Below are 10,653 nucleotides of genomic sequence, written 5' to 3'. Positions count from 1 at the left end.
AACGTAAGCTAAGGATAGTTTGTGTAATAGAGCCTTTTGTGTCTACAAATACCTCAGTTACAATCATTGCAAGAATGGTTCATATGTAATACTAACCACTCGAACAACCAGCATGACGAACGAATGCTTTAACCACCAGGTTAAACGGCCGCCCCAGATAATTTTAAAATGGAGGACAATCTAGGTTCTACTCACTTGCTGACGCAAAACATGTAACCAGGAAAATACAGAGCATGTACATACATGGGTGGACATGGCGATAGCATTGATCACGTCATATAAACCTTTTGTGTCATTACTATCGGCAACATGAATGTTATCAGGGAATAAGGAAAGTTAAAGTCAAGTCACAATTCCTGTACCTATGTACAGATGCATGAAGTTCTCCAACGACCAGCTTCAGCATGATGGGTTCTCTTACAACTGGGTGTTACATTCTGGTACTGGTCGCCGTTTGTAAGTAAATACATACCTAGTTATAATGATATGTGTCAAAAAGTGAAAGTGATTATAAATCACATCATTATTTTACTCTTTTGATTACTCGTTTGTCTTGCTACATCATAGCTAAATTTCATTTGGAGTTTCAATTTTAGTAACGTAGTACATCCGGTATTCAGAAGGTTTGACTTCATATTCTGTTAGTTTAATGTCTCAGGCAAGTTTGTTTTCGGGCCTGTTTTTCAACATAAGTGTGGTATCAGTATTTTAACATAGGTCACTGTTTGTGATAGGGATCTGTGTTCAATTTTGTTCAGAAAATAATGAACCATGTTAGTCTATGGTGTGGGAATCAAGGAAGTCACCTTGCACCCGAGTCGACAAATGTTATTTTGTATCTTACTGATGCTGTTATCTTCCTTGGTACCACCTATGACCATTGAATAATTTTAGAAATCCAAGATGGCTGCCAAGATAGAATGGCCGCCAGATTTGCTTACTTTATACACTATAACTTTGAAACTAAACAGCGCAAACCTACAACTCCAAAAATACAAATGTATTTCCCCCAACTAGAAGATACTTGGTATCAATCCAAGATCAATGGCAAAGCATCTGAAATGCTATAACAATACTATTCATATCTGCAGGTTTAGTTTCATCTTGAGTAATCATGTTCATCATAATCGCGGGGGCACGGGTGGCCCAGTCATCTAAGGCGCCGCGATTCGCTGTGCAGAGTTGCGTCCCTTGGGCACGCCAGAAACCTATGATTGTGGGTTCGAATCCCGGTTCACCCAAATTATGTTTCTAGGTTTGTCAGCACCATACCCGTGCTCGTGGGTTTCACCAAAGTGGTAAACGTCTGAGACCTGCATCACTTCGGGCTTTCCTCCCACATTAAGCTGACACGCCGTGATATAACTGGAATACTGTTTAAAGCGGCGTTAAACCCAACTCACTCACTCACTCACTCATCATAATCGCCTTCAGATGCAAACTTCGCATTTTCACAAAAATTCTCCTTCATGCAAACTTGTTTCTTCTTCAGTGAGACAGGTCTTCCTCTTGCATGCTGACTTCTGACATTTGTAAGATGTGGGTTTAATCAATACTTAAGGAGCTGGTTCTTTTGACAAGAGTTAGTGAGTGAGATGGTTTAATGCGGCATAGACTAGTGCAATTGTATGACGGTGTGTCAGTTTGGTGTGGGAGGAAAGCCGGAAGTGCTGTATGTCCAAATCCTTTACCACTTGGTGAAACCCACCAGCAACTGTATGGCCATGACAAAAGTAGACTGACATGAGTACTGGGACGAGAGGTTCTGCAGAACTTGTAGTTAGCGGTTCAACACAAGTACTTATTCCTCCCTATAATTTCTCTGTCACGTTTGACAGAGCTTCCTTAACTGTGTCATAAGGAGCCTGTATCGAGGCTAAATATTGATATGGAATACATAGTTGTTTGTTTTCAGCGTATGTCTATGTTGGTATTTCTGCTATCCAAAATGTCTTATTCTTGATATAAATGCGATTTTTGTTAATGCGAGCAAAGACCACTCGCATTTTTCGCATTTAATTCACGCTCGCGTTAATTTCACGTTTTACAGTACTCTCTCAGTCGATTTCTGTCGGGGTTTTTCCCTCTGCATGTTACAACCTATATACCAGTAATTGTAAACATAATTATTTAAAATTGTCTACCGACCTTGGCTGAGGAAAAGGACTTTTCATCTTCAATGGTGATACGGTCTTTAAATCGTCTGTGTGAATCAGATGTAGTTATTGTGATTTCATACCTCTACGAGACCAATCAGAATTCAGTATTTCCCAAGTTCATGGAAGATGCAAGAATTACTATAATAAACTAATTATATCTGGTTGCAAATGTAACTCTTGTCTCAAAATCCAAATACTGTTTATGAACAGTTGTCATTTAAAGATAGCAATCCTTGCATTAAGGACGAATTTTGTCAAATACATTGCCTATTCCCCAGAATGAGATAGTGCTGTCACAGCCTGTAAGTTAATGAAATCCTTCAAGGACAGGACACATCATTGGACCTAGTGAGTGAGGTTCAGTGGATATATTCCAGTTATATCGCGGCGTGTCAGCTTAATGCTGGAGGAAAGCCCGAAGTGATGCGGGTCTTAGACGTTTACCACTTCGGTGAAGCCCACGAGCACGGGTATGGTGCTGACAAAGCTAGAAACATAATCGGGGAGAACCGGGATTCGAACCCAAAATCATAGGTTTCTCGCGTGCCCATGGGACGCAAATCTGCACAGCGAATTGCGGCGCCTTAGACGACATGGCCACCCGTGCCCCCTGGTTCCAACAAAGATAATAGCATCAATAGGATACAAAATAACAGTTGAAGACTCTGGCGACAGGTTACTTCAAGATATACCAACATGATGTTTTTTTTCAGAACGAAAATGAACACAGACCCATATCACAAACATTGACCTTTATCAGATAACTAATACCAGTAGGCTCATATAGATGCAATTCCATTTGAAGCACATGGCTACGATATCTGCTACATCGACAACCTTTTTCGTGATACACTGTGTGAGTACGGGTGCTGTGGAAGCGGTGACAACAAATACTGTTGTCCCAAGTGAGTTAATGCCTTTACTATTGCTATTGACAATACATGTATATGAATGTATTTGGCAATTTCTAGTTCTCGTTGAATATGTGTGACCAAACCCAATACAGAACGAATATGATTTCCCTGTCGCCTTGCAAAATACTACTATTCTCAATTTGCATCTGAGGAAACAAACATATTTACATCGTGTAAAATCGATAACGTTTCTGTGACTTAATTAACAAAGCATCTCAACCTTATGTGTTTTGACACACGCCTGGCTATTTTATAACAACTTTATTATGTAGTTCTTTACTTCATCAACATAAGAAATACCTTCACAACACTCACCATCTATTACAATATAATGAAGTGTTAAACATATCCCAAACCCGTGGGGTATGGTAAGGTTGAATTAATTTTAGACATTCCAGTATAACGCACGCCAAACGTATGTACTGAGTGAGTGAGTGGGTGAGTGAGTTGGGTTTAACGCCGCTTTTAACAATATTCCAGTTATGTCACGGCGTGTTTCACTGAACAAGGAGGAAAACATCTCGCCGTGCTCAATTGTAAATAGGAACATACACTTTATGATGTAACGTCACATCACTAAAATGCATTCAGAAATACTTCCTTCCTTTACAGCACCAATTACCATCCAACCCTTCCAGTTCCGGCGATAGTAGGGATCGCAGTTGGTGTTGTTGTTTTCTTCATCGTCTCCTGCATCGTGTGCAGTGCGTGTTTCTGCAACAATGCATCACGTCGTGCACGTGGGCAAGTGGTGGGGAGCAACTATCCGATGTCTGTGGTAGTCGCGGGTATGTTGTAGCTTCATTATTCTTCCAAAATATAGATTTGAAGACATCTACTTGTGAGTGAAAACAGTACTACTTCCAAGCAAGCCCTGTCCTATCGATAGCACCCGTCACTCACACAATTTGCATAAAAAGTAAGTGTTTGTTTGTTGCCTGATGCCGCACAGCAGTACTCCTGCCATGTGACGGCAGATCACGTAGATCATGTACAATGTAGATCACGTAGATCATGTAAAATGTAGATCATGTACTTCACGTAGATCATGTACAGTGTAGATCATGTACAGTGCAGATCACGTAGATCATGTACTTCACGTAGATCATGTACAATGTAGATCATGTACAGTGCAGATCACGTAGATCATGTACTTCACGTAGATCATGTACAATGTAGATCATGTACAGTGCAGATCACGTAGATCATGTACTTCACGTAGATCATGTACAGTGCAGATCACGTAGATCATGTACTTCACGTAGATCATGTACAGTGCAGATCACGTAGATCATGTACTTCACGTAGATCATGTACAGTGTAGATCACGTAGATCATGTACTTCACGTAGATCATGTACAATGTAGATCACGTAGATCATGTACTTCACGTAGATCATGTACAGTGTAGATCACGTAGATCATGTACTTCACGTAGATCATGTACAATGTAGATCACGTAGATCGTGTACAATGAAGATCACGTGGATCATGTAGATCATGTATTTCACGTAGATCGTGTACAATGTAGATCACGTAGATCGTGTACAATGAAGATCACGTGGATCATGTAGATCATGTACAATGTAGATCACGTAGATCATGTACAATGTAGATCATGTAGATCATGTATAATGTAGTTCATGTACAATGTAGTTCATGTACAATGTAGATCACGTAGATCATGTAGATCATGTACAATGTAGATCACGTAGATCATGTACAATGTAGATCATGTAGATCATGTATAATGTAGTTCATGTACAATGTAGTTCATGTACAATGTAGATCACGTAGATCATGTAGATCATGTACAATGTAGATCACGTAGATCATGTACAATGTAGATCATGTAGATCATGTATAATGTAGTTCATGTACAATGTAGTTCATGTACAATGTAGACCACGTAGATCATGTATAATGTAGATCATGTATAATGTAGATCATGTACAATGTAGATCACGTAGATCATGTATAATGTAGTTCATGTACAATGTAGATCACGTAGATCACGTAGTTCATGTACAATGTAGATCACGTAGATCATGTATAATGTAGTTCATGTACAATGTAGATCACGTAGATCACGTAGTTCATGTACAATGTAGACCACGTAGATCATGTATAATGTAGTTCATGTACAATGTAGTTCATGTACAATGTAGATCACGTAGATCATGTACAATGTAGATCACGTAGATCACGTAGATGATGTACAATGCAGATCATATAAGTCAAGAGATGATGTAGATCACGTAAGTCACGTAAGTCTATATCCATATATCCCCATATAAGGAAACAATGTCACGTTGATGCAGTGGGAACAACGGTACACTGGGTATACAAGGTATACGTACCCTGGGCACAATCGGTATGAGTGCACAATGGCTAAATGTGTACAATGCGTATAAAACGTATCATGGGTACAATGGGAGTAATTGTACGATGGGTATACTGGATTTAAGTGGTAGAGTGGGTATTAGCGCTTTTGGTATAATGTATAACGCCGCACTCAGCAATATTCCAGCTATATGACGGCGGTCTGTAAATAATCGAGTCTGGACTAGACAATCCACTGATTGATATCATGAGCATCGATCCACACAATTGGGATGTGATGACATGCATCAACCCCGTAAGTGGCTTCTTACGACAAGCATAGTCGCCTTTTACGGCAGGCATGGGTGGGTGAAGGCCTATTCTACCCCGGATCTTCACAATGGATGGGTACATGAGGTTCATTGTCCTCTGCCGTGATATGGCACTAACATTGCCGACAGTGACGTAGACCCAGACTCACACTCATTGAGGTAAATAATGCTTCCGAAAATTACTAAAGTACTAATGGAAATGAAAAAAACCTGTTTTGCTGGATTTAATAATCGACACAAAGCATTACGTAGATGTAAATACGAAATAACAAAACAACTGGAAAAGTACTAGTCTGGATTTGCTAGTTTTATCTCAGTGCTCAATACAAAATGCACTTTACAGGAGGTAATTTGTAGGCACTTTCAATATTCAAAAGTAAAACTAAGTCCAAATTGAAATGGCGGAAACAGTCTATAGGCATTATGCAAATTAGCCTGGAAAAAAAGTTATGAAAACAACAATATAAATAACAGCTATGTTTATGTACATGATAATAATGACATGTAAGTTGTTGTTTGAGAAGAGAATATACTACTTTTACGTTCTGATATTTTGACGATAATTCACTATCCCACAATGCCACTCACAAATCACTAACCACTGACAAATCACATGCACGTTGGTTTCAAGCACCTGTCGTCAAGGTGTCATAGGTCATGGACATTCACTTTGATCTACTAATACCTGGTTATGCTCAGTTTCACAATAGTCTGTTTTGTTAATATTTCTACACACTTTTACGTGTAAAAAGACATAAAAACCTTTGATACGCTGTATATGTGCCAAGGCCCAATTAGTACTAATTGAGTTGTTTGAATATTTATATATTTTGTATATTAACTGCATTTATTTAAAATCTGAGATCGAAAAAAAACAGGGTTTTTTTCATTTCCGTGAGTACTTTAGAATAATAGGTTACTGGTCATCTGTGTTATCCAGGCACACCAAATACAGCCTACGCCCCCGGTTACGTCGGCCCCCCTCAACCCGCACCGGTGACACACTACCCAGGAGATGCAGGGACGACATTCCCCCCACCGCCCTACCCTGTGCAGACGGGTGCATATTACCAACAACCAACAGCTTTGCCCACGACATATCCCTAAATCCTATTTGATCAATACAATCAAATCATACACAACGCTACTGCATATTGCAGAATCTACCTTGCTACTTTTAATGAAGTGATTTTACACAAAGTTATTGACGGACACCGGGCTTCTACCACTGACATCCACTGGTCATTATTGTTGTTGTTGTTGTTATTATTATTATTATTTACAGATTAAAATAAAAAATGTAGCAAAGAGGGTTTGTGTTATCTTGGCACAGTCAGGCTGGTTAGGCTCATCATCAGCTCAGGGCCCTTGCCCCCTTTACACGCAGCCCAGACAGCGAATGGGACTTCTCCCAGGAAGCGCTGCCTAGTCAAACCCACCCAGGACTTTTCGGAGAATGTGAAGACTCCCCAACACTGCAGCCTTCTGCATTACCCAGATTGTCAGAAGGGCTGTATTCCTGGTAGCAAACCCGGGTACTCTCCCAATGTCAGTCAACAGATTGGGAGGCACCAAACCTAAGGCACCCAGAACAATGGGGAGTCGGACTTGGGATGCAAGGGTGACATTTCGAGAGCGAGGTCCGCATATTTGCCATATTTTTATTATATACTTCAGTGTGAAGGACTAAGTTTTCTGCAGTTGAGATGATATTTTCATTGCAGTGTACATAATACTTGCTACTTCACTGCAATGAACATAGCACTTTGACGGGACTATTGTTTTACTGGAGCTACCTCCCCGCAAATTGTCTCCCTTTATTGTAAGTGCCAGCACGTACACAAACTGTTGACTTCCTTTTTTCGTCAGTTTCACACTGTGACAACGCACAATGTCACAGAGAGCCATTTATTGGGCTAATATCGCTTCTTGCCTTTTGTTTTTCTCTTGAAAATGTTTCGTTATAAACTCTAAATTTCTCATTTTTAATTCGTAAATCGAGACTGTTCCTTTTGTAAAACGCCATTTTTGTCACTTGACCAGCATGTATTAATTCGATTCCAACAGCGGTCTCGCAGATTTCAAGAATACTTTTTGTTCAAGTTGATTAAATGTATAAACTCATATCCAAATGTCAATAAAGAATATTAATGAATTCAAATATTTTTTGTTATTTTCGTTTAGATCTTTAAAGATTTTGCAAACATGGAATTACTTTTTATGTCGCAATTACAAGGGGTAGTGAAACGTCCCTGCGTGTTAGGTAGGGAGAGTGTACGTTTCAAGGCTTTACATTTGTAAGGATATAATTTAATTGTCGAGTGAAATATCCTTTATGTGTTATTTTTACATACAAAAATAACATAATGGTGACTATTTTGGAATTATGTGCATACATCTGGCTTCTCAATTCTGATGCATTCACATTTGAGAAGAAATTGATGTCTTATGACTTGAAAAACATTCAAAGTCAAAGTATCTGTTCCTGATTTATTAAGATAAGTGAGTGAATTGGATTAAGTTTTGAACAGCATGGCAGTTATATCATGGCCTGTCAACATATGTGGGAGGACCAGCAAAGGTGATAGGGTCGTAGTCATATACCATTTTGCTGAAACCAACGAGCTCGGCCCACTTGCACAAAGCGATCTTAGCGCTAAGATGATCGTAACTCCCATACTTTAACATAGGCTTACGATAGTCTTAGCGCTAAGATCGCTTTGTGCAAGTGGGCTCTGGTGTTTACAAAGGAAGAATCATATGCAGGGTGAATCTTGGATTCGCATCCACATTAATATGATGCTGGGACATCTAGGGATCGCAACTCTATACAACTAACTGAGATTATAAAGAAAAATGTTTATAAAAAAGGACGATATTATCGGGATGGCATACCTGTCTATCAGTTTAGAGATATCCAGTTAAAGGTACCGAGGAGCACAAGAAAGTTTAACTACACCTCTCCGATCAGTTGATTTTATCATATGTTTGATTTTCAATTGCAATTATCTAAAGTAAGGGAATTGCTATCCAAAAAGATTAACTGCACTGACAGTCAACAATTCTACAAGGTTATAGTTCTAAAATTTTAATTGAGTTAAATCTTTAAAAATTGGAAAGATCGCACGATACACAAGTGCTGATGCCCCAAACATCTTATTTTTGAAAATAATTAAAATTGCTTTTATCGGCACACAGTTACAGCTTTTCAAACATGGAAGAGGCCATGTAGTTGCAAATTCATTTCTTTCCCGAGTCGTCATGTAACCAATGTATTTTTCACAAAATTACCCAGCCACAGGTTACTTGTTACAAACTGTTAAAGAATGAGTGATGGTTAAGAGGCTTAATCAAATGTAACAACATTTCTTTCAATTTACAATTACATAGGAACAGCTGGGTATATTTTCTTTTGCCCCTCAGTTTATGTATGTCCAAGTACATGTAGATTAGTTTCACTGAATTAATCATATTCGAACGCATTGTGAAATAATCTGTAACCTTTGTATATTAATATTATTTCCTGGTTGTGTTATTATTCAGTCTGCAGAGCGTGAATGTTATCACAATCCTCACGCCCTGTCACTGTATAACTAACGATTGGGCCGCCCATGCTAGAGTAACGCCTCACTCACAGAGGCTCCGATTCGTAATTGTCAAAAGGTGTTAAAGAGCGGACGTGAATACACATACATGATGCAGAAAAAATAAATATAAAGACCTATTGCAGTAAGATTCAATGACAAGGATAAACCAACTGACAGTTTAAGGACTATTAACGCTAGGCAATAACAACCAAGCTGTCGATGATAGAGTAAATAGCATAATATATTCGTATAGAAAAATAATCTCACCCCTCTATATACATATGTATATACACTAAACACAGCCTATCGTGTACCTCTTGTAGGTTATGTAGATCATAGATCACGTGCATCACCTATATGTATGTTATCCAGGCGCACACAACACAGACTATCGTGTACCTCTTGTAGGTTATGTAGATCAGGGGAGATCACGTGCATCACCTATATGTATGTTATCCAGGCGCACACAACACAGACTATCGTGTACCTCTTGTAGATTATGTAGATCATAGATCACGTGCATCACCTATATGTATGTTATCCAGGCGCACACAACACAGACAAAAGCTACGCCCCCGGTGACGTATACTCCCTCCAGCCTGCACCGGCGACACACAGCCCAGGAGCTGCAGGGACGGTATTCGTCGAGCCCTCCTTCCCCATGGGACGGATGTATATTACACACAACCGACAGGAACAATGGCAGGGACAGCTTTACCACGACGGGTCCCTGATGAAACCTAATCGATCAATACAATATAATCTTACGCGAACGCTCAATACCACGTACACACACACACACACACACACACACACACACACACACACACACACACACACACACACACACACACACACACAAACCCAAACAACATGTCACATTCAATATGTAGCTAACTCAGCTAATTACGATAACGAGTATTCGCCCACCAGGAAGTAAGTGTCCTGCCGCTGTCAGAAATTTTCCAGCTGTGTCACAGGCCTTTAATATTGGGCCTGAGAAACCGGTTAGACCACGTACATCGTACAAAGACACACAATAAGTAAGGTCAAGGAGACCACTAGATCCACAATTTAGTCATGTTTAAGACAACCAAGGGCTTTTGACATCCAACCCCATCCTCACACAGAACACTGCTGGACAAACGAAAACGGGATTTGACCAAAATATGACAACCGTTCTGAAAACGTTACTGGGCTGAAACAGTCGCCGAAACTGCAAACTTAATGTCCCCCAAAACAACAATAATACCATCATTAGAAATATAACCATCAAATTGTTACACCTTCTGTTTCTGTTTAGCCATCACCAAACATGTGTGTTTACATTCTTTTGCCAG

At 39.6% G+C, this 10,653-nt stretch overlaps 1 protein-coding gene across 1 annotated transcript; it reads left to right on the top strand.

The window, feature by feature from the left end:
* Nucleotides 1–301: 301 nt before the first annotated feature.
* LOC124147554 (protein shisa-4-like) lies at nt 302–7,881 on the top strand. Its single transcript, XM_046518185.2, has 4 exons — nt 302–456; nt 2,965–3,064; nt 3,686–3,861; nt 6,667–7,881. Exons 1-4 carry the CDS (start codon nt 405–407, stop codon nt 6,831–6,833), a joined length of 495 nt encoding a protein of 164 aa, XP_046374141.2. The 5' UTR covers nt 302–404; the 3' UTR covers nt 6,834–7,881.
* Nucleotides 7,882–10,653: the final 2,772 nt, after the last annotated feature.

The sequence above is a fragment of the Haliotis rufescens genome, unplaced genomic scaffold (assembly GCF_023055435.1).
Source record: "Haliotis rufescens isolate VD_foot unplaced genomic scaffold, xgHalRufe1.0.p SCAF_7, whole genome shotgun sequence".
Classification (NCBI taxonomy): domain Eukaryota; kingdom Metazoa; phylum Mollusca; class Gastropoda; order Lepetellida; family Haliotidae; genus Haliotis; species Haliotis rufescens.
Note: the sequence above shows the minus strand (reverse complement) of the source record. Positions and strands in the feature narration are given on the sequence as shown.

What these genes read in the sequence shown, in the direction of transcription:
- LOC124147554 (XM_046518185.2), top strand. Translation starts at nt 405, where the DNA reads ATGATGGGTTCTCTTACAACTGGGTGTTACATTCTGGTACTGGTCGCC. An exon ending in TCTGGTACTGGTCGCCGTTT is followed by an intron (nt 457 to 2,964) that starts GTAAGTAAATAC and finishes TTCCATTTGAAG; the next exon opens with CACATGGCTACGATATCTGC. An exon ending in GATGTCTGTGGTAGTCGCGG is followed by an intron (nt 3,862 to 6,666) that starts GTATGTTGTAGC and finishes TGTGTTATCCAG; the next exon opens with GCACACCAAATACAGCCTAC.